The 25496-nt window shown below is 30.5% G+C and overlaps 1 protein-coding gene across 1 annotated transcript in view; it reads right to left on the reverse strand.

Annotated features, from left to right (window-relative positions):
* LOC126734144 (RNA-binding protein fusilli) overlaps positions 1 to 25176 on the reverse strand; it is a 109925-nt gene extending 84749 nt beyond the window's left edge. Inside the window, exon 1 of the mRNA XM_050437675.1 lies at positions 24523 to 25176. Within this exon, the coding sequence (XP_050293632.1) occupies positions 24523 to 24675 (153 nt within the window). The 5' untranslated portion in view covers positions 24676 to 25176. The remainder of the gene's footprint in view (positions 1 to 24522) is intronic.
* Positions 25177 to 25496: the final 320 nt, after the last annotated feature.

The raw sequence follows: 25496 nt of genomic DNA on the forward strand, positions 1-25496 counted from the left end.
CCATGACTTTATTTATGTAATCGTCCTTTTTTAAGGCAACTAAGCATGGCCATGATCCCTTATCGGCTTTTGTGAAAACTATATCGTTGTCCCTCATTTTCTTTTTTATTGATCTTAATATTTTGTTGTTGTTTTGATTTATTCTCTGTTTATTGTTAAGTAAACAATTTTGATTTAAAAAGAAAATTATTCTTGCTCTTAAAATGTTCTTATTTGATATGGTGTCTATACTTACTAATCATATGCTTAATATACTAGATATTCACGCACCTCTTACTGTTAAAACTTGTAAAAATAGACCTTACTGTCCATGGATTACTGATAATATAAAAACAATGAAGCAACACAGAAATCGGGCTTTAATGCGCTTTCGAAAAACAAGAAATTTGGAACATTGGAACTATTATAAGCAGATAAGAAATTTTACCACCACCGCCGTACGTAATGAAAAAAAGGCTTATTTAAATAACAAATTTCAAAACTGCACTACTCGAGACAAATGGAAGGAGCTTTATAAACTGAATATAATAAATTACAAATCTAGACAAATTCCCGAACATCTAAAAAAAGTCGATGAACTTAACAACTGGTTCAGTCATTTAACTTCTAATATTACTCCTCCGACAAAAGAAACCTTCAATTTCTATAAATCTAATCAGAAGTTTCCACCATTATTTTCTTTTACACCAGTGGATGAAAATTTAGTATCAAATTTAATTATTAAACTTAAATCTAAGGCGTTTGGGCCTGATAATTTGAACACAACATTAATAATTCTTTTTTGTCCATTTATAATATCATTTATTACCCATATTATAAATAGTTGTTTGTTAAACTCGTACTTTCCAAAATCTTGGAAATCTGCTTTTATTTTGCCACTTCCTAAAAAAAATAATCCCTTAAATTATGGCGAACTTAGATCAATTTCAATTTTACCAGCCCTTTCAAAAATCTTGGAAAAAGTAATGGAAAAACAAATTACCGCCTATGTTACTGATAAGAATATTATATTACAAAAACAGTCGGGATTTCGAAAGGGATTTAGCTGTGTTACCGCTCTTACTGACGTCACTGATGAGGTTGTCGCCAGTTTGGACAGGGGTGATGCAATGATTTTAATACAGCTTGATTACTCTAAAGCATTTGATATGCTAAATCATGAACTTTTGATTAATATTTTACATTATTTTGGTTTTAATACTGCAGCTACTAAATTAATTTTATCTTTTTTAAGTGATAGAATACAACGTGTTTTAATTGGAGAAGATAAGTCTAGGGTGGCAATAGTAAGGTCTGGCGTCCCACAGGGTAGCATTCTGGGTCCTTTGTTGTATAGCATTTTTACGTCGGCTTTTATGGATAAATTGCAATTCTGTAAATACCATCTCTACGCCGACGACACACAATTATATTTGTCATTTAATGCTAGTAATATTGAAAGAGCTAATTTTTGTTTGAATGCTGACCTTGCTCTAGTAAATAGAGTCTCGACAGATCATTCTCTTAAATTGAATCCAGCCAAGAGCGTGGCAATGTTATTTTGTGGTGATAATAGCAGAAGGGCGGTTTTGGATCATGTCCAGCTAATTCTTAATGGAGAACTTATCCCTTTTCATGTCTCAACTAAAACTCTAGGCCTAATCATAGATGTCAAGCTAAAGTTCACAGATCACATTACAAGTTGTCTTAAGAAAGGATTTTCAATGCTAAAAAAACTTTACAAGCATAGATCTTATTTGTCAAAAGAAACAAAAAAAATTTTATGCGACTCATTAATTCTATCCCATTTTAATTATGCAGATACAGTATATGGACCATTTTTAGACTGCGCTAACTCTGCAAGAATTCAAAAATTGCAGAACTCGTGCATAAGGTTTATTTGTGGAATTAGACGTAGGGAAAGGGTATCACATAAATTAGTCGATCAATGGCTTAATATGTTAAATCGCCGAGAGTTGCACTCCATATGTTTTTTTTATAAAATAATAAAATTTAAAGCACCACCATATCTCTATAATAAGCTCAGATACCGCACTGACGTTCACAATATAAATATTCGCAGACATGACCTTTTGTCTATACCTTTATATAAGAAAGAAATCTTTAAAAAGTCATTTTCTTACAATATTGTGTCCAAAATTAATAAATGCAAAATTTGGGATTTTTCTAAATCTACATCGGCTTTTAAAAAATCAATAAAAATGGTTCTTTCATCTAAACAAAATAATATTTAATGCATTGAAATAATTTATGTTATTTCTTTTTAATACTGACATCTCTGGTAAATCAGTCGCCCTGGTTTTGCTCTTTTGTGTCGGGATTCCGTGTTTGGATCTGGCGCGCGTTTGGAAATATAAATTTTTATGTGTATATTTTTCTCTACTATAAGACTCTACAACAGAAATATAGTTAATATACCTGTACCCCTCGTTCCTCCTTTCCTGCCTCCTATTAGTAAATAATAAGTAAGCTAGGATAATTTAGATTTCTTTTCTTTTCGGTTAGTTATGGATGTAGGGTATGCATGCTACTCGTACAGTTTATAATGCGGTTCGCGATATTTTTTTTTAAATTATAAGTGTAATATTCAAGGTCTTAACAGCTCCTTCTTCTGAGGGTAGCTGAAACATGACCTTTATTTCCTCTTTACAGTTACATGCTGAATTAATATACACTGATGGATTTCTTTTTCTTTGTATTTATATTGTAAACTTATTTATATCTATGAGTGAGCATATGTAATATCTTATGAGGAAATATAAACTGTCTATTATTATTATTATTATTATTATATATCCGTTGACTGTAGAGCATTTTCAGCCTCTATAGCCGACGTTTCCTTAACACATCGGTCGGTTCTAGTAGGAAGATTAAATTTTAAATTGTTGTTAAGAAATTTTAATTCGACTTCAGAAAAAGAAACACCACTAAGGTTCATAAATCTATCGTGAAAAACATGACTAAAATTACTTTTGCGATATTCGTGGAAATTATTGAGTCTCAATGAAGTTATATATATGTTTTTAAGGTTACTAAGTTTCTTGTGTAATCTAAAAAATAGTAGACCCGAAGGTTGTTACTTCATCTCTGAATTTACGATCCAAATAAATAAATTCCGCATAATGTAATACGTTGTTAAGTTTGAAAAATAGAAATTTTAATTTTACATTGACGTTGTTTAAGTTCCTGTAGTGGTCTTTGATTTCTTCTTTCAACCATGATTTTCTAGCCAGGTCTAAGGCTTTTCTACCTGCATGAATCCTTGTTCTGCATCGCAAAGAAACGAAATTTGGCGTAAGGTGAAAATGCAAGCATTGTTGAATAAACCATATCTTCAGTAGGTAATTCTTCCTTGAGATAAGGTTTTTCTGGTAGAGGCGGATGAGTGAAGCTTGATTAGCATTATTTAACTTGAAAAATTCATCCATTATCCATTAGGGATAATGGATGAATTTTTCGAGTTAAAAGAAATAATGTTTTCATCATTTGTAGCTCTAACCCTTGGTGGGTCAGATCTGCAATAATGTTCTTTTTCCATACATCTCCGACCTTCCGGAATTTATTTCCATCATTTTGATCAATTGAGAGTCTGAATAAGTCTATGCATCTACCTACGTTTCTTCTCATTTAAGTTGTTCTACCTGCAGCTCTACAGATTGGTACTCAGATGAATTCTGTTATTTTTTTTTGTTTAAAATATTTTTTAATAAGATTCATTTAAATACACGCATGTACTTGGAGAAAATCAAGAAGATATTGATTTTAATGATTGCAAAATTTAGTTACTCGAAGGATTTCTTTTTTCTTAGTAGGAACTTTTTAGATCGGTTATGTTTCTTCCAATTTTCGTTGCTCGTGTTTGTTCTCAATAATAATTGCATATTTTCGTATATTGTTTTTTGTCATACGGTTTCTTTCTTCTATAATCTTTTCACATTCTTCATGGAACCATGTATTGCATTTAATATTGGGTTATGTTCCATAGAATATTATTTGTTGCCATATCTTCGTTCTCTTCTGTGAGTTCCAATTAACTCACTACGTTCTGAACTTATCTTTTGTTTTCCATTTTATTTTTGGGACCATTGTAATATTTTTTGAACAGATACCATTCATTCTTGCCTTGACTTTTGCTTTAACTAAGTCCTCTTTACGTCTATTACATTGCTTCCTTGTATTGTATCAAGAATTATATTGTGGTCGATCGAAAGAACTTAATAATTGTTGCAATTAATAAAAATATACGGTGAATGCGCCAGAAGAAATTTATATGCAAATCAGAATGACGAAAGCAAATTTCTAACCTAATTTGATAAAAGCAAACGGATGAGTTTTATAGATGATGAAAATGTCGTCTTGGAAACAATTTATGCGCAATTACTTTACGAAACATCAACAATTTACGCACCATATCCCGATAATTACTGAAGAACTAACAAAGCATTTAAGTAATTATTGCAGACCAATGAGAAAATGTTTTAAACTTTTCGACCAATCGGCAAGTGATTAAGGACTGCCTCCAGTGTGTTTACTGGTCGGTGTCACATTTCGAAATTACTTATGTTGCCTTTTTAATAATTATTGTTTTTAGAAGGGAATAAGAGTAACATTAAAATAGATTGTGAATTATATCAAAGGCATGATGTTATCTATACGGAAAGGAAGCTGTTATTGAATTGTTTCGTAATCAGTTTGGGTTGGTCATAACAAAAGGAAATTAATGTTTACTAGCAGCGCAGTGTGGCTTTAGAAGAGGGTGATTATAATACCGGGTGTCCATTTATAAACTGACACATTTTAACTGCTTATAAGTCGAGAACGAAAAATGACAACAATGTGTGGTTTTCACAGAACTTCATCTTCTTGTATATGGGGATATGCAAAAGACTGTTGCTACAATCCAACCCCAAGAAATTTGGATGAACTGCGCAACAACATAGTAAACGTACAAAACGCCTTCGGCAACTCATTTCTCCGTCTACATTTGTGTTCCGAGCAAAATGGGGGTCATATTGTTTGAAGGGAGTCGAGTTGTTTGAAGCAGTTGAAGCTGCATGGCATTCTGTACCCAAGGAGACCTTAGGGAATCTGATTGGATGTATGAAAAGGAGATGCCTTGCAGTTATTAAAAATAACGGATATGCAACTAAATATTAATTTGTTGTTATTATATATTTTCTTTAAATATGTGTTTCTCTATTTTTGCTCCCTGTTTTTTTTTTTAATTAATTTACATATGGCTTTATAATAAGTAGAATTATATTGATTATGTTTCATTTTTAGTATCTAGTTTGGTGTAGTATTATAGGATGAAAAAATTTTAGTTAACTTTAATAAAATAAATTTAAAAATAAAAAAAAAGTTTCTTTACTTTTGCTCGGTACTGTACGTAGTTATAAATATGTTTTTGGCATATATTTCTGACCAATATGTGTGTTAAGAAAACGATTATCTTTCTTGAATAAAAAAAATTGCTCAGCATGCAATATAACTGCCGCCACGCCGTTCAAAGACAATCACATTTAACGGTACCTATACTCGGATCGAGAGAAAAGTAGGTACAACCTGTCGCTAAATTCCGATGTCGGCCGAACATGACTTGAGATTTTGTATTATAGCTCGTGAGACCTTTTCTAGAATGGACGGCTACTACCGTTGATTGATAATAGGGCCCAATATTCAATCAACGCTACTACTGTTAAAATATTTCAGTTTATCAAAACAATTTAACTATAGCAAGTTGCTTTAGAAGTTTGATAATAACTAAGTTTACCTTCGATGTAATAGGTGTCCTCGATAGTAATTATATTGTACCTACATGGTGCAATTATCAATATCTATTAGTTGCACTCACCGTACTTACATACATCGGCTCATTAGTTATAAAAAACTAGTGTTTTTTTAAATTAATCGATGGCCAGTTGTTAACCTTGTACCTTAATACTTTTTGGAACGGAATCATGAATTTCATAATTTGTAATACACATTTATGCTATTAGGTTTGGACATCAGCGTGACGACGATAGTCAAAAGTGCAAAAAATGGTCTATTTTCAATTTATATATTAATGAATCTTTATTTAGAAACAAGACATTAAAATTGTTTATTGATGCGCAAATTCGTTCTGGAAAACAACTAAGTATAATTAAATTGAACTGGTTGGGAAGGAACCGGTTTGCCTAATTAATATATATATATATATATATATATATATATATATATATACAGTGTGAACGTAAAGGTTGGAATAAATTCATTTAAAATTCAGGGGTATGTTCAAAAAAAAAACGCTCGGACCTGTCGATTTTTATTTTTAACTGCGGGTTTTCTTACTATAATTTTATGTATACAGGGTGGCCCAAAAATAAGTTACGGTCATCAACGTAATTTTTTTTAATGTAAACACCTATTTTTTATTTTAGATTTAGGTTCTACATCAAATTCTAAGTACATTTCATGTACCATGTCCTATACCTAAACTCGACCGTTGACGATTGAACACAATAAAAGGCTATTTTTGGAAGAGTTATTTATATCTAGCGTGATAATTTTGGTATTAGAATTGAAGAGAACAAACATTTTTACATAAAAAAGGTGCTCTTGTCTAATTTCGATAGGAGCTTTCGTTTTCGAAAAAATTAGATGTAAATGTTTTGAAAAGAGAACGCGTAAGTTATTTTGATAACAGTTAATAAAATTAAAAAGCATCTTAAAAATCCGTTGGGGATAAACATGACCTAAGACTATCACAAATACTTTATTTAAGATCAAAAATTGTTTTTCGAGTTCAATTGTTTTTTTTTAAATGTAATTGAATAGGTAAAAAAAAGGAACAATTAATTTATTACGTAAAGAAAAACATAAAAACACCAAACAAAAAAGCACAAATTACAACAAATGTTCAAAGTGGTTTCCATTTTGCTAAAGACACAATCTTGCCCTACGCGTTATTGCGCGAGTAGCCCTTAAAACAAAAAATGGATTTCTCTTTATTTCATTAATTATCCTATTATATTTCCAATTAATCCTTTGCATCAGTTGTTCACGGGTATTTATCTCCTCGGCATATACCAACTCATTTAAATGTCCCCATAAATAATAATCTAACGAAGTTAGATCTGGAGATCGAGGAGGCCAATTTATAGGACCACCTTGACCAATCCAACGTTCAGGAAAATGGTTATTCATTCACTCACGTACATTGCGACCAAAATGAGCAGGCTCCGTCTTGTTGAAAAATCATGTTTTGGCGTAAGATAAGAGGACTTCTTCCAGAAGCTCCACAAGATTATTTTCCAGCATATGAAGATAATTCTCCGAAGTTTAGCCGATTGGGTAATTCTATGGGGCCAATAAGTTGGTTCCCGATTAATCCCGCCCACAAATTTAGCAAATTTTAATTTTATAATATGCAAAAATGTATATTATGCATGTTAAATGAACCATTTCGTGTGAAAGTGGCTTCGTTCATCCATAAAATGGAAGGAATTAAGTTTGGATTATTATTTACCCATTGACAAAATTGGATTCTCAACGGAAAATCGTCTGGCTCTAAATCTTGGACCCGCTGGTAATGAAACGGATGTAACCCTTGGGATCTTAGCATTCTTCTAATCTAATAAAAATTAAATTATATCGTAACAATAAGTAATTTTTTTAATTATTTACTATAGAGCGAGGGATATATGTGGCTCCTGACACATTTCTTATACTTGCCCCCGAATTTTCTTCAAAAACATTTAAAACATTTTCTAAATTATAATCTTCTTGTAGACCATAGCTCCTTGTTCACGAGCTCTTGTCAACAAAATTTAACAAATAAACTAATTGTCAACAAACACAGCTAACTATTATTTTACAAGATATTATTTGTAGTTACTTTTTGAAATACCAATTCATGATTTATTAATAATTGATTTTTTCGAAAACGGAAGCTCCTATCGAAATTAGACAAAAGCACCTTTTTTATTTAAAAATGTTTGTTCTTTTCAATTCTAATACCAAAATTATCACGGAGTTGCTAGAAAAAAAGTTTTAACAATTTAAACTTTACCGACCACTTATTTTACACGACCCTGTATACATTTTGGCAAAAATGGTTGCAATATCAGTTTTTAACGAAACCAATAGTAAATGTTGAAAATTTCAAAAGATTACAACTAGGCGTTTCGAATATATTAACAAAAAACTATCTTTAACATGATTCATAAAACACCCTGTAACTTAAAAACGATGCAGTTTTGAACCATACTGTATATGGACTTTTTGCCTTATTTTTAGACAAAGATGCGGCTGGGCATCTTTGTCTAAAATATTCGGGACACCCTGTATATACAGGGTGGTCCGGTTTCGATGGCGGAAAATTAAATGGCCGACGGAGAACGAAAAAATAATAAGTTTGCTGTTATAAATAATATTCGAAAAATGATTCGTTAAAAAATTACAGGGTGTCAAAATTCTAATTAAAAAAAACATTTTTTTTTATTTTTCTTAAACCACTCTAGATATTTTAATGAAATTTGGCACGTTTGGACAGTTAATCAAGACGCATCTTTTTGTGCAAAAACTATTAATTTTATTTACCAGTGGCGTGTGTGCGGGCCGATCTTTATACAATTTTAATTAATTTTAATTAAAAAAATGATGCGCCACTGTTTTTTTTTATTCCTTTTTTTTATGAAATCCTTGTTTAATTTAAAATAAAAAACATCTCTTTACTTTTTGTCGTACGACACACCGTTTGCGAGTAAAAATGCTGATGTATAAAAACACATAAGAAGATAACACATTTAATTCGCTTAAAAACAATAACAAAATAAAAACAATTACTAATTAAAGAAGTTGTTCAAAATGCAGCCCAACCACCTCAATACATTTTCTACACCGAGTTATTAAGGAGTTTATTGCAGCCAGTACCACAAAATTTTGATTTTGCATGTCATTACATGCTTCCTGAATTCTTAAGATTAATTCCTCTCTGCTAAATACGGATTAGCGTAAACTTTATCCTTAATGTTTTCCCAAACGTCTAATGGATTAAGATCCGGTGACCTGGGTGGCCAGGGTATTGGTCCAATACCATTTTGATCATTAATATCATTCCTCCCTAGCCGGCCAATCCACCTTCGAGGGTAATTATTATTAAGCCAGTTTCTTACACCTATTCCAAAATGTGGGGGGGCTCCATCCAGTATCCAACTTTCATGTCTCAAATTAATGGGTAAATCCTCAATGTAGTCCGGCAGACTATTATTTAAAAACTCCAGAAATAGTCGTGAGTTTAGCCTTGGAGGTAGGAAATGCGGACCACAAACATTATCACGAATAACACCCAACCAAACATTAACGGAAAATTCATTTTGAAACGATATTGGCCGAATTGCATGAGGATTCTGTTGTGCCCAAACATGAATGTTATGAAAATTTATCACTCCGCGTCTTGTAAAACAAGACTCATTCGTCCAAAGTATCTTGTGTAAAATTCGGGATTTTCCTCCGTTGAGTTTAAAAGCCACTAACAAAATCTTACTCTCTTTTCAGCATCACCAGGGTGTAAGCCCTGAACAGGCTGTAGGTGATATGCATGCCTGTGGTCAGCGTGTAAGGTTCGCAATATTTGAGATTTCGAAATTTGTAGTTGTTGAGCTGCCTTGTGAGAGCTCAGCCTTGGATTATTATCAAAAGTGCGCAGTACACGATTTTCATTATTATTTCTCTGGTTTCGGTATTGTTCATTATTACCACGTAGACCAAAGTTCCTAAATTTTTGATGTGTTCTAATGAACACGCGAGCATCTGGAATTCTTCTATTTGGATACCGTCTTCGATATTCAGGAACTGCCGCTTCCGCATTTCCATCACAAAATTCATAACAAAAATGAATATCAGCGTATTCATTACTTGAAAAACGCGTTTTTCACAATGCTTTTAACAACACTGTTAACAATAGCAAAATTAATAAAGTTAACCAACGCAATAATTTGACTTACTTAAATAATTAACTGTCGTACAATAAAATACAAACAAACCGTCTTTTGTTTTATGCATGCATTGCCTTCTTGCCGGCATTATTATATTCATTATTTATTTGAATTTTGGAATCCAGATTCTTGTGTCTTTTTTAGAACCCAACAGAATAATTTAGTCTTTAATTAAATTTAGTATTTTCATATTTTTTGTTTAATGAAAAAAAAAATCAGCATTTATAAAAATTTATTTTTTACTCGCAAACAGTGTGTCGTACGACAAAAAATAAAGAGATGTTTTTTATTTTAAATTAAACAAGGATTTCATAAAAAAAAGAAATTAAAAAAAAACAGTGGCGCATCATTTTTTTAATTAAAATTGTATGAAGGTCGGCCCGCACACACGCCACTGGTAAATAAAATTAATAATTTTTGCACAAAAAGATGCGTCTTGATTAACTGTCTAAACGTGCCAAATTTCATTAAAATATCTAAAGTGGTTTAAGAAAAATAAAAAAAAAATATTTTTTTAATTAGAATTTTGACACCCTGTAATTTTTTAACGAATTATTTTTCGAATATTATTTATAATAGCAAACCTATTATTTTTTCGTTCTCCGTCGGCCATTTAATTTTCCGCCATCGAAACCGGACCACCCTGTATAAAATATATTTTTGCATGTAGATGATACTAAAATAAATAAAAATTATTCAAGAAAGCATTTAGATTTCTACTACATCAAATAAGGTTATTTTTATCCTATTATTACGTGATATAATCGCTGATAATGCATGCATACAAATTTCCATGCCTCCTCGTCTAATAAACTCATGGTGCGCTAAATAATATTTCAAACATTTAAATGTTTTAGGACAAAAAGGGATCAGAGTTAATGTGTACGTACGTAGATCAATAATATTCGGTGTATGCTGAAGGCGAATATCGTGGATAAGCAACAACTTCTTAACATAGTAAAGTAACATAGCAAGCTCATTAGTCAGTTATAATAATAATTGTAACTCTTATCTCCCCTCCCTAAAACTTTCGTTATTGTGTCTTTTATAATAAACAAAATATAAAGGATTTTATATAATGCACTTTTGTCAAGAAAGTAAATGAAATATTATTTATAGGGACTACATTGCGTCACTTATTCCCCATTTGGACTATCCTGTATTTATAACGGTTTACAATATTACCATTTACATAATTTTAACCTGGACATCACCCTGCGTATAAATACATCTGTATATGAGATTAAACTATCATACACCTTGATGATACTTGGAATTCGTTTAATATTTGCTCTAATATAGACTCGCAAAAATGTAATAAATACATAAACATTACACATTATTATTATTGCTGTGCCTTGATTCAGAAGCTAGGTACGCCATTGCTAAAAAAATTAATTTAAGTTTCTTTTAAAATTTAAAAAACATCCAGTACAGAGGATATAAAGTATTTAAAAAAATCTTTTACAATTTTTGTCAAATAATGCCTAAGTAAAATCGGTATATTGTTGCAACGAATTCATATTTCTTTTAAATATGTGAATAAGTCTATTTTCTTCTTCTTTTCAATTTTTGATTTTTACTATAAGTGACGTAGTACCCAATAGAATAAGTAACTCAAATAATGCCTAATATAGTTCTAGTAATTATTTAATGTATGCAATTTCATGACAGTCAATGTGTAAATAAATGAATTTACCTCATAATTCATTAAGATTTATTTATTAATTTAAGGTCTGTTAAATTGGAAGTATAATACCTACTTAACTTTAACTACCTGTAATGGTACCTTTTTTGATTTAATGTATAATGGATATTACAGGTTTCATAAATTAAAAGTACCTGAATTCTTCAAACTTTCTAAAGTCTATATAAATTGAATAATAAATGGTTCCAAGAACGTACATATTATTACGTATTTTATAAAAGGTATAGGTATTTAAATTTATTGTCCTCAAATGTTGTCTCGAATTGCAGTGTTTAAACTTTAACAGCGCATTTTGTGCTCATAATGAACATTTCCTTCAAGAAAAATAATTTTTTAGTTGTTTAACTTTTTTACTATTTGAGTAATTTTTATGAAACTTAGTACACGCCTTTAGAGTAACAAGAGGCAATTTTTGATCAAAAAGATTTTTAAAATTTTTTATTACTACGTGATTTTTAATTGAATACGCTTGATTAAAAAATGGCATGCCACTGCTTTTTTTTTAAATATTGTTTTTTCTCAAAACCTCATTTAGTTTGGAAAAAATTTGGTTTTTTTAATTTTTTTTTCCATAGGATGCGAGGTTTTCAAGTAAAAAAGAAATACAGTTTCCTATAGATTACAAAATGCAAAAGATTCAGAATACTTTAAGCAAAATATTACTGGAGATGAGAGATGCAACGTATCCATAATTCTGAATTCAAGAAACCTGTCTAATTCACTGTCAAAAACGATTGATTCATTGATTTAGAACACTAGTCCAAAGCAAAAACGGTTGAATATCTAAATAATTATTATGGTATATAATTTCAATTAGGCCAACTGAATTGTGACGAATTCCTAAATATTTTGAGATTCTTCAGATGTATCCAAGAGGGCTATATCATTAGTCAGAAAAAAAGGTTGAGCAAAAAAAGTTGAAAGTTGCCAGAGGTTAAAGGGAGTTTAAGAAAAGCCAATAATGTTGAATGATAAGACAAGTCCCAAAATTAATTTAAGATCACAATCAAGTAAATCGGTTCATTATAACGCGAGTTATAGACCAGCGAACCTCAAACAATGTTTGGAGTTATATTATACTGATATGCCCATTACAAAAACTTGAATAAAACATCTGTTAGTTATGAGATTTAAATTAAACTTATAGAAATAGAATAGAAAATAGAAATGTTAAGAAAAGTCCTAGAATTAATTTAAGGCCTCTATCAAGTAAATCAGTTCATTAAAATGCGCCTTATAGGCCAGTAAACCTAAAACAATTTTTCGAGTTCTGCTATACCGGGAAGCCACCTACAAAAACTTGAATAAAGAATTTATTATTAAAGAGATTTAAATGAAATTGTACAGAAACATTAAGGAAAGTCCTAGTATTAATTTAAAACTAAAATTATGCTAAACGGAGCATTAAGACGCAAGCTTTAGACCAATAAATCCAAAATAATGTTTCCAGTTTGCTCTACTGGGATGCCTCTTACCAAAACTTGAATAAAACATCTATTAGTTATGGGATTTGAATTAAACTTCATAGAAATGTTAAGAAAAGTCCTAGAATTAATTTAAGGTCTCTATCAAATAAATCAGTTCATTAAAATGCGCCTTATAGGCCAGTAAACCTAAAACAATTTTTCCAGTTTTGCTCTACCGGGAAGCCCCCTACAAAAACTTGAATAAAGAATTTATCATTTAAGGGATTTGAACGAAATTTCATAGAAACGTTAAGGAAAGTCCTACTATTAATTTGAAACTAAACTTATGCCAATCAGAGTATTAAGATGCAAGTTATAGACCAGCAAACCCAAAATAATTTTTCGGGTTTTATTATACGGGGATCCTGAAACGCAATCTGGGAAATTCAGGATTTCTTTTCAAAAAACAACTGATTGATTAATGAATAAATTCTGTCGGTTAGAACTACTATTCACTGAACCGAAGTTCACTTAAGAATCTTGATGTATTTCTTAATTCTGATCAAGAAATATCAGAAGTTGAAGAACTTGGAAATGTCAATGAGCCAGCTTTGTTCAATGTCTGTAGGTTAGTTGTAAAGGTGTTTCAACTTATCTCATCCGTTTTTTAATGAAATAAAGTTTTGTAGAATATCCAAATTTCGCGAATAAGAAATTCGATGTAGAGCTGATATTTGTGGCCATGAATTTGGTACTGAGAGGCAATGTAAGGAACTTAAAAAATGATTTTTGATCATTGGAGGTACTGACAGGAATCAAAAGTTCACATAATGACCCTAATGGATTTCTAAAGCCTTATCAAGAGTTATCAGAAGCCAAAGAACTTAGAAATGCTAATGAGTCATCTTGGCTTGAAAATAATTTAATGCTGTCAAATGCTCTGTTATGTATTTTGGATAAAAAAAAAGAGGTTGCCTATGTTCGGGAAAATCTCAAATTATACAGGGTTATCCATTTTATGCTTGGGAAAGTAAAGTTAAATAAAACACACAAGATATTCAGATGGAGACAAAATTTTTATTTTGTTTTAAAGATTGAATCATTCCATTATAATATGTGAAACACAATATCATTTAAATATCCACCGCAGAACCTCTGACAAACTTCAATCCTTTTAAGAAAATTTTCATCATCACTTTTCGGCACATTTCAGGTGATATCTCGACTAGAACTTCACGAATGTTGGCTTTAAGCTGTTGATGAATTTGAGGGTTATTGGCGTAGACACGATCTTTCGCATAGCCCCATAAAAAAAATCCAAGGGTGTGAAATCATAGGATCTTGGGGGCTAATAGATATCACCTAATCTTGAAATTAAACGTCCTGGAAACTTCTCTTGCAAAAGAGCTCGGTTGGCCTGTGCGTTGTGTGACTTGTGGCTCCGTCCTGTTGGAACCACATGTCTTCCAGATCTTTTTCTTCGATTTCTCTCCAAAAATAATTGGTCAACATGCTTCCATACCGCTCAGAGTTTACTGTTAAGGCTCTTCCACGATTGTTTTCAAAAAAATACGGACCAATGACATCAACAGACAATAATGCACACCATACAGTCACTTTTTCGGGATGCAAAGGCCTTTCTACGATCACCTGAGGATTTTCAGAACCCCATATGCGGCAATTCTGTTTATTTACGTAGCCACACAACGTAAAATGAGCCTCATCACTGAAGAAAATTCTGTTCGAAAAATGAGCATCAGCAGCTTGATGTTTAAGCACCCAATTTGAGAATGTTCTGCGTTGTTCTTGAATGAGTTGAACTTTGTACGGATGGAGCTGTAAATCCAAATGCAAAACTCGCCACAATGAGCCGTAAGACAAACCCAAATTTTGAGCACGCCGAGGAATTGACAAATTTAGGTCTTCCTCCACACTTTGAGCCACAGCAGCGATATTTTCAGCTGAACGAACGTAACGGTGATGCACGTGCCTTACAATGTCAGTAACCGATCCAGTCTCTTCAAATTTTCTTACTGTGTTCGAAATTGGTTGCTTTCTAGGACGATTATGTCGACCGTAATCAGCTCGTAAAGCTCTAAACGTTGACACAGAAGAATCACCATTTTTACAGAATAATTTAATAATTTTAGTACGTTGTTCGACTGTTAAACGATCCATATTTATAAATGGTAAACCTTTAACTAAAAAAAACGCTTCACATGACGTTTATTTCTGACATGTGTCAAACGGCAGGGTTGTACTTAGCCAACCTCGAATTGGATGACCCGCTATATTGATTTAACAGAATTACAATTTCCAGAGAACGCAAACAATCTGGATCTCATTTTTCAGAAAGATTTAAGTTGCATGTTTTCTTCAGTTCTTGACAAAGCATTATATTTCCCATATTGAGACATCTTTATATGAACAAGTAGTTTTCTACGTAAATTCAACAAAATTCCTGCTTTGAAGTATGATATTTTTGATGAAAAAAAAATCGTAAAAAATGTAGACAAGTTTATTTCAATAATCAATTAAATATACGGGTAAACTGGTACTGTTTCTTTGTATTTTTGTTTATTGTTTTATGATTATGTTATTATACAGGGTGTCCCAAAATTAGTGGACGAAACGCGAACCCTGTATTCTTTGGTCAAAAATAACCTCACTTTTTCCTATAAACATATATCGGCAAACGCCCCTCAAGCGAGCTACGCCCCTTTTAAAGGGGGCACCTGAAGATAGTTTTTTCCACTTATTTTCGAAACGGGTACACTGAAAAAAATAGGGGGAAATATACCAAATAAATTTATTATTAATCTCCAATTGTATTGTGTAGAAGCCCAAACTTTAGTAATTTTTTAAAGAATATTGAACTTTACTTTGTAAAACATACAAAATACAAAATATCATTTGTAAAATTTATTTTGCATGTAATTTTTACAATATACAAAGTAATATTTTAGTTTACACGGTAAAAATACGTAAACAAAACGGAAAAATACATATATTTTGTAAAATTACATAATTCGCTACGTAAATTAACAGACGCCACCAAATACGCCATACCTATACTCAGCTAATTTACGCTAATTCGGCGTTTGCCGTTTGTTTAGTCACACCTCGCACCAAAATTATTAAGGGAGCGTGAGCTCAGGCTCCTATGGGATAAAGTATTGCGTATTAGTGCATTGGTTAAGTGAATTCTGTCCATCTTGTTTAAGTTTTTGTGATAATACAGGTAAGTAAATATTATAATCATGTTTTTATGTAGTATTTGCTCGATTAAATTCATTAATATTCAAAAGTATAATAAGCATTTGTATATACACCGAAATCTTAATGGATTATTCCGAGATAAAGAAATTTCCTAATAATATTCCTATAATCAGGGAATTATATTTTCATCACCATTTTTCTTTTGGCATTTTCAAGAATTAACAGGTGCTGATATTCACTTACTCAATGGAATAAATGAGAAAGCTGATAAAATCACAAAGTGCCTTAAACTCCCCAAAGACGCTGATTTAGAAGAAAATGTATCAATAGAACAGCAACTAATTAAAAATTTAATACAGCACTTCAAGGAAGATATTGCATTTTTGATATCTCAAAGAGAGGCAAGTGACATTTTTTATAAATAAAAAAAAACTAAAAACTACATGACTCCAACCTTAATTACAACTGTAATATTATTTTTTATTTTAAATATATTTTTTTTATTTCAGGTCCAAATAAATTTAAACGACAACGATGTTTATCCCGACAGTTTGCCACTAACGCCTATAATTCTAAAGCAAGGTAAATAATTTATGCCTTAGAAGTATCAAACAATAACATATACTTATCTTATTATTTTAGAAAACAAAAATTGCTTTTATGTTTTGGTTGAACGTCAAATAATACAGGCACATGGCTACACCACTTTTCTGGAGGCCCTAAAAGTTCTTCTTGCGTTGTACTTTGTACTAATCTCGGTTTACCCGAAAAAACTAGAAACTACCCTCCAAATTGGAATTTCTTCAAAGATATTTTCTAAAACTTCACCCCGATCAGGGAAGTAAAGCCAGGCAGGTATCTAATAGCTTAAACAAGGTTTTTTGTCTAATGAATTCAATAAAAAATAAAAAAACATAATAAGTACCTCGAAAAACTCATCCATTATCCCAAAGGTGCTGGTCATAGCCTTTTATAAACTTTATTTTACATACTTTATACACTTTATGCTGTAGATTTCGTGTTTTTTACCTTTTATAAAAATAATAAGTACCTATAATATATATTTGTTATACTATTATGCATAATATGTATATTTTTTATGTAGAAAAAAATTTTTTTTGTTAACATGTTATGTTATTTATTTTGTTTCGTATAAGTACCTACGACAATAATTTGATGGAAGAAGAAGGTACATATTTCCTATATTTTGTTTTATTATTATTAAAATAATAGGTTTTTGTTAGACAGTGTGATTTTAAAGTCGATTTTTTGTTCTTTTAACAAAAGATTAAGATCACCTTACTCGCCTGTTAAAAGGAAAAAATCAAATAAAGATTGCCTTTTTGTTAGTTCTTTATACCATTTCAAATTATGATTATACCCTTATTTAACTATATAGCGCCCATATATAGTTAAATAAAAAAAGATACTAAAGCGCGCGTTTTCTGTTCATACCCTTAGAAGTTTTAGCCTTAAAATCTCAACTCTCTACATTTAAAATTAAATCTATAGTTAGAACGCTATTCTGGTTAAGTGTTAATATACCTTATATGTACCAGAATGTTAAATTATTATTTTTTTAATATATACTTAATTATATAAAATTTAAAGATTTTGTTGTTTAATTTCATACGTACATATACGAAATTTATCCATTTTATTTTATTATATTTTTTAAGTAATATTGAATTATCAAATTTAACAATCATATCCTGTTTGAGTTATATAACATAAGCAGGATCTGATTGGTAAATTATGTAACTCTATATTACTTAAAAGTATAATATTTTAAATTCAGTATAAATAAAATTGGTAACATCGTTTTTTTCTTTAAATTATTATAAATTTTTACAGTATTTGAACGGAAAATGTACATATTTTAATTGGTAAATTTACATTACCAGAAAACCATACATAACCATACATAGAAAACCAAATGGTACTCTCAGAATATGCTTAGACCCAAAAGATCTGAATGAAAGCATACAGAGGGAACAATGTTTAATTCCAACGCTGGAAGAGATTACAGCTAAAATGGCTGGTGCCAAAGTTTTTTCCACATTAGATGCAACTTGTGGGTTTTACCAAATTGCTCTTGACAAAGAAAGTACAGATCTTTGTGTGTTTGGCACGCCATTTGGGCGGTATAAATTTCTGAGATTACCATATGGAATAAAGTCTGCACCTGAGGTTTTTCAACATAAGTTTCGGGAAATATTTCAAGGTTGTGAAGGGACAGGAATTTATATGGATGACTTGGTAATTTTTGGAAAAGATAAATTAGAACATGATCTGAGGTTGATAAAGGTCCTAGAAACTGCAAAATCTAATAATATTAAATTTAATCTGGAAAAAAATGTCATTTAGGTAAATCTAATATAAAGTACATGGGACACCAAATTTCAGGTGATGGAGTGTCGTTAGATGAGTCAAAATTAGCAGCAATAAAGCAATTGACAACACCTACCCAGTAAACACATACACGTTTATTTAACATTTTTTCAACGTGTCATACGTTGATAATTGGTGTTAGGACATTTTAGGTTGAAAGTTTAACCATTGAATTTTGGTGTAAAATAAAACGGTATAAGTTAACGTTAAAAGGGCGTTGAATACACACCAAAATAAAATTTAATATTTTTATAACGTTTTAATAACAGATTTTTATAACTTTATTTCTTCTATCATCTTAAATGTTTTTTAAACGTTAAAGAATTTTATTAATTGAGATATTATTTATTCTATAAACATTATTATAAAATAGGAAATTCATTATATTATCTTGGTACTTATGTTTCTTCTTTTTTGGTGACTATAAATGGCGTTTAAATAATATGTAGATAAAGTTTGACGAAAAAAATGTGTTAATAAAGATGTTAATAATGCTAACTCATATATATTACCTATCAATTCTACTTTAAACTCTAAGCTGCCTGCAAAGCTGAACATTCTTTAAGTGCAATAATTGTATAAGTTTTAAATGAATATTAAAAAAATCTAAAAATTATTTTATTTGCTTAAAAATTTGTAAACAAACGAATGAAAGAGTATTTATTTGCATTGTAACCTATCTGAATAACCATGGATATTATATACTGTTAAAATATCGTTATTTTATTGGTTTAAATAACAGCCAATTTAAATGTCTTTTACATGTATAAAAGACACTAAAAAATAACCTTATTTCATCAGTTTAAATAACAACCAAATTAAACGTCTTTTACACGAATAAAAAAAACTACGCTTTAAAAACAGATACTCTAGAAAATTGGAATAAAGAAAATTTTTACTATCCATTGCATAACAAATTGTCGAAAAAAATTTAAAAAATAGATATTTGCCTAAAAAGATATAAACAAAACAAAACTTTAGTAGAAATTATTTGCATTGTATCGAAATGACCATGGGTATTATATTATTACTGTTATAATAACGTTTTTTTAATGTGTTTAAATAACGACAACATTAAACGTCTTTTACACGTATATAAAACACTACGCTTTACAAACATAAACCCTTTGCTTTGATTGGTCTAAGAAAATTTGGGTAAAGAGGATGTTTACGATGCTGACGCATTGCATCATAACTATAAGTAAGCAAATCGTCAAAGAAACGACACAGGGTGAGTGTTTTGTTCATATTATATTTTCTGGAGTTTGTATTATTTGTGCAATTATTGTGTTTCTACTAGCAGTTCTTCGTTTGCCAATAAAGGTAAGTTATTATTAGTGCATGCCAAAATTAGTCAATAGAGAGATTTTACACCTCTTAATCTAAATTTTGGGAGCGGAAAGTAGATTTAATTTTAAGACTAAAAAATACACAAAAGTGATCTCGATCTTATTTTTGAATTTACAGGGTCTCATCTGGTCGGCAGGCATATCAAAATATATTATTTTAAATGGGATACCCTGTATAATATTTCTATTGGATTTTATGTTGTAAACAATGTTTTTTATATAGGTATAGGCATCCAAATTTTGCTTCCTTCCAGAAAAATTAAATATTTTATAATATAAAATACGTTTGTGTAAGAATACTTTATTCTAACGGTTTTTTGTTAAACATTATTTCAGTTGAACTTAATTTGAGTAATGTTAATATTTTTTTATTCTTAGATTAATGTTTACGTTTGTGTAGATATACATTAAAATATTTACCATTTCTTTTGGTATAAATTGGTTTAGTTGCGACTTATTTAAAGAATGTTAATATTTTTGATTTTTAAATAAAGTTTTTGTTAATAAAATTAAAACTAATGTTTTTAATTTCATCTTACCACTACCCCTCCAATCTTAAGATTTCAGAAGTTGATTTTTTAACACTAACACTATATTAATTTCTAAAATTCAAATCCAATAAAATACACTAGTTAACAGAATATAAAGTAAAAATTATATTATTTTTATTTTCATTTATGGGTAGGTGTCTAAAGTTTAAATCATTATATTCTTTTTGTATACCTACGCTTCAAAAGACCACCATTACCATTTCTGATAAGTTATATATTATACTAACTACTGTCATATGTTTTTTTTTATCAAAAGTATTACCATCAGTATCTACGTGTCGTGTATATATTATGTATATGTATAGTCATCATCACACATTATTGGTTTTGGTAACCTGTCAAAAAACCTGCTTTCTACTAGTTACAACTATGTGCCTACCTGCTATTTACTTTTCGTCAGGTGGAAAGCAGTTTTTTTGACAGGTGACCAAAACTAATTATGTCTGGCAGCAATTATGCATACGTATTTCAAACAATAGCTAAAAACGTCTAACTAAGGTTTTTCAATTAAGTTGCTGGAACGTTTTTTTTTAGGAATAATTACAAAATAGAAATTACGTTAGAAAAACGTGTTCTTATTGATCATTTTACACTTTATTTATAATCCAATATAAACGTCTTTTTTACGTTTATTTAAACCAAAAGATAGTTACAATATATCATCAATGTACACTTATTCTCAACGTTTCACTTTACACGTTTCGTACAACGTTTATATGCGCGACATTTTTGGGTTGATTGTACGTTATTATTAACGCTTTTAAATTTTGGTGTTTCGTCATTTTAAACGTTTTAAAAACGAATATGTGTTTATTGGGTACATGCAAAGAGGATGTTCAGAGGGCTTTGGGAATGCTTACTTATGTTAGTAAATTTATTCCAAATTTTTCAACAAATTCAGAGCCTTTAAGAGCATTACTGAAAAAAGATGTAATCTTTACATGGGGATCTTTGCAGCAAAAAGCATTTGAGAATTTAAAAAAGATCTTAACGTCAAGTCCAGTCTTACAATTTTTTGATATACAAAAAGAAACAGTAATTTCTGTAGACAGTTCAAAGTCAGGGGTAGGAGCAGTTTTGCTTCAAAATAATTTACCGTGTGCATTTGCCTCCAAAGCTTTAACTGAAACCCAAGAAAGATATGCGCAAATTGAAAAAGAAATGGCAGCAATATGCTTTGGTTTAAACAGGTTTCATGAATATATCTTTGGGAAAAAGTTAAAGTGGAGACAGATCATAAATAAGTGCCCCCCTAGACTTCAAAGAATGTTATTACAGGTACAAAAATATGATTTAGAAGTATACTATAAGCCAGGCAAAAAACTGTTATTTTAAATGGGTGGCCCAATTCAATTAAAAAAGTCAGGGAGTGTATAAAACCCTATATTAAATTCAGAGATGAGTTCACTTTGCATAAAAATTTGATTTTAAAAGGAAATTGTCTAGTAATAACTAAAAGTTTGCACAGTGAAATGTTAAACAAAGTACACTATAACCATTTGGGTGTTAAAAAGTGTTTGGACTTAGCTAAAGGTTCAATTTATTGGCCCACAATGTCTAATGATATTAAACAAAAAAATGAATCATGCTATATATGTCAAAAACATTCTAAATCCCAAACTCCTGAACCCTTAATGTGTCATAATATACCCTTAATCCCATGGAATAAAGTAGGTTGTGACTTGTTTGAGCTGTATGGTGAAAAATATTTACTTTTAATTGATTATTATTCAAAATATATTGAAATAGAAAAGTTAAATTTTGACACTTATTGCTCTACAGTAGTACAAATAATGAAGTCAATATTTTCCCGACATGGGATTCCCAGAATAGTTATTTCTGATGGTGGACCTCAGTTCATGTCAGAATTATTTAAAAGATTTACTAAAGAATGGGAATTTACTCATGTTGTTAGTTCTCCAACCTATGCCAAATCAAATGGTATGGCAGAGAGAAATGTTCAAACATCTAAAAATATGTTTAAAAAGGTCTTAGAGGAAAAGAAAGATATCTATTTGGCTTTGCTGTATTATAGAAATATGCCAATTTTTGACAATGTTTCTCCAGCAAACTTATTAATGTCGAGAAATCTAAGAACAACTATTCCTGTCACTGAGCAAACCTTAAGACCATATGTAATAGATACTAAGTTTTATACGTTTTTGGAAAAAACACAACAGGCACAGTACAATAATTATAATAGGCCAGGAGTTAAAGAGTTACCAGACATTTTGCCTAATACCAAAGTTGTAATTCAATTAAAGCCTAAAGGTATTTGGGTGCCTGGTAGGGTTGTCCAAAAACTTAGAGACAGGTCATATCAAGTAAAAACTGATTCTGGCTCTATATTTATTAGAAATAGGATTTTTGTGCCTTTAGATACTAAAGATATAGGGGTGAAAGATGAATATAAATCGGTTAGGTTCTTCTCAGACAATGAGGGGGATAAAGGTAAAAACAAAAAGTGTTTCTTAGAGTTAAGTGAAAGTGAACTAGGGAATGAAAGTGAAAATGAGTCAGAAGACACTGAGATGTATAGTGCAGAAAGTGAGGATGAAGAAGAAGAAAACTTAAATCCTGTGGTTACTCGTAGAGGTAGATTAGTTAGAGCACCCAGTAGGTTAGATCTTTAAGGATGTAGTATTGTAAGTTAATCAGGATAAGAATGTTTATTTTTTTTATTTTATAAAAAAGGGAGATGTCAGGTATACAACCAGAGTATACTTTGAAATTGCCTATTTATGGCTTGTCAGACATTGACAAAAGACAACTGATGTTGGGAGTGGTAGGTTGAGTTGTTGGTATAACTTGCACTTATGGAGAATAAAGCAAGTAATAAAATAATTATAATGTGTTATTAATCATTATTCAAGTGTACCCAATCAAGTGCTCCCAAATTACAAGTACAAAAACAAATATAAATTAACACATATTACTAATGATTATTACTTAAAATATTCTGTATTTTCATATTCACAATTGTTTTGTAATTATATGGAATAAGGATTGGTCACAAAATTACCTAAACTAAATACTGAATTTTACGAATCCTTCTTATCAGTGTAAATATAAAAATTTTAAATTTTGGTATTCTCCCAATTTTGATATGCTGAATTTAATTTTCATTAATTAGTCAGGTGTGTATCATTTAGGGGGTGAGCCTAAAAAAATACGTAAAAAAAAATTGTGTGCAAAGTTTTTTTGTTTTTTCTTTAAATTTTAAAAATTTGAAGGTTTTTACGTAAAAAAGTACCTCTTGGTCAATAACGCTAGGAATTACCATTTTCGAGAAAAACGCATTTAAAATTAACGCTGCATAGTATTATTAATAACATAATTTTTATTAAAACTCAATGGCACGCTTCAAAAGTAAATTGACAAATAAAATTGCAAACAGATAAAAATACTAATTTATTTGAGGCAAACGTTTTCCTGAATGCATAACCTGGATGTTTTTTTAATGTTTTGGGTCGATCTAAGAATTTCAAATCGGTTTTCTCTTATTTGGCCTGCACCTGCAAAAATTCGCCTCTGAAGCTCTTCTGGAGTATGAATTTCGGTGGCATAAATAATATTGCACATATTACCCCATTTTTTTCGTTTTTTATGTTAATTTTTTTAGGTCATAATTTCTACTTTTTTTTGTATTTTAAGTGAGAAAAGTATCCACACTTCGCCTATGTAACCTTGTTTGGTACTAATAAAGTCATTTATTATCATGATGATTATTATTATTATTATTATTATTTAAAACTAAATTAAATCGTGATTTCTTACACTAAACTCTATAGTGTAAAAAATCACGATCGCAGCGGTTCCGAACGCACGCAACAAATTTTCATAAAACAACTGCCTGTCAAATAAATATAATTTTTACTAAAAGTTGAATATAAAACTACTACCTACTGTAATACCCACCTTATTTTGTAAAACATCCACAATAACATAAATAAGTAGAACGATTTCCTGTTCGTCGCTACCCAAGAGAGGTCCCTGCAGTCCTCCCGTAGTCACATACAACACGCAAATATGATGAGGGCCGGTCATTTTCAACCCTTTTATTATACTCATTTATCCCTCAATGAAAAAAACAATTGATATCCGGTGTTTTTTTTTTTTTAATTTTATTTTAAGATTTTTATGATAAACAAACGCGAAGCGACGCCATGTTGCCACGTGAGTCGACAACAACCTGTTGTCAATCGAATATATACACACACATACACACGCACACACCGTTATTACAATAAGTTGAACTTTTTTTTTTTTTTAATGTTTATTATCTGGACCGCAGATAACGTCAACGAGTTTTTCGTATCACTTTCGAAGCATCTTCAATCACAGCTGGAACGTGTAAAAAGCGTTCCGTAAGTACGACACTAAGATATTATATTAATAATAATAATAATAAGAGGCACTTTCAATCAGTTCGAACTTGTCCTAATAATTTTCACAGCCAATTCGAGAGAATTTCAAATAAAAATAAAATTGTTGTATGTAATAATAGTAAAAACGTTGTTGTATTATTGATTGATAAGTAGTGGAACCCGACCGTCCGTAGCTGACAAAGTGAGACTGGTCGTTTTCACCTCTCTCATACCTGGCCGCGACGGGCCAATCACAAACGTGCACAGGTAACTGTACCTTTTCGTACCTCTCGCTCCCTCTCACTCACTCATACATATTCTATTCAGGCTGGTTATATAATTATTATTAAAGGTGGCTTTGGAAAGGTAAACCGGGTATCCTAGAGCCAGGTTGCCACCTCTAGCAATATTTCAGTAGGGATGCTTAAAGGATTCTACAGAGATTCTGTCATAATATAATGAAGCACAAGCTGCAATTAATTTATTCAAAATAAGTTAAATAAGAGTTTTTATTTTTTAAATTTT

This window comes from Anthonomus grandis, chromosome 3, assembly GCF_022605725.1.
Source record: "Anthonomus grandis grandis chromosome 3, icAntGran1.3, whole genome shotgun sequence".
NCBI classification, from domain to species: domain Eukaryota; kingdom Metazoa; phylum Arthropoda; class Insecta; order Coleoptera; family Curculionidae; genus Anthonomus; species Anthonomus grandis.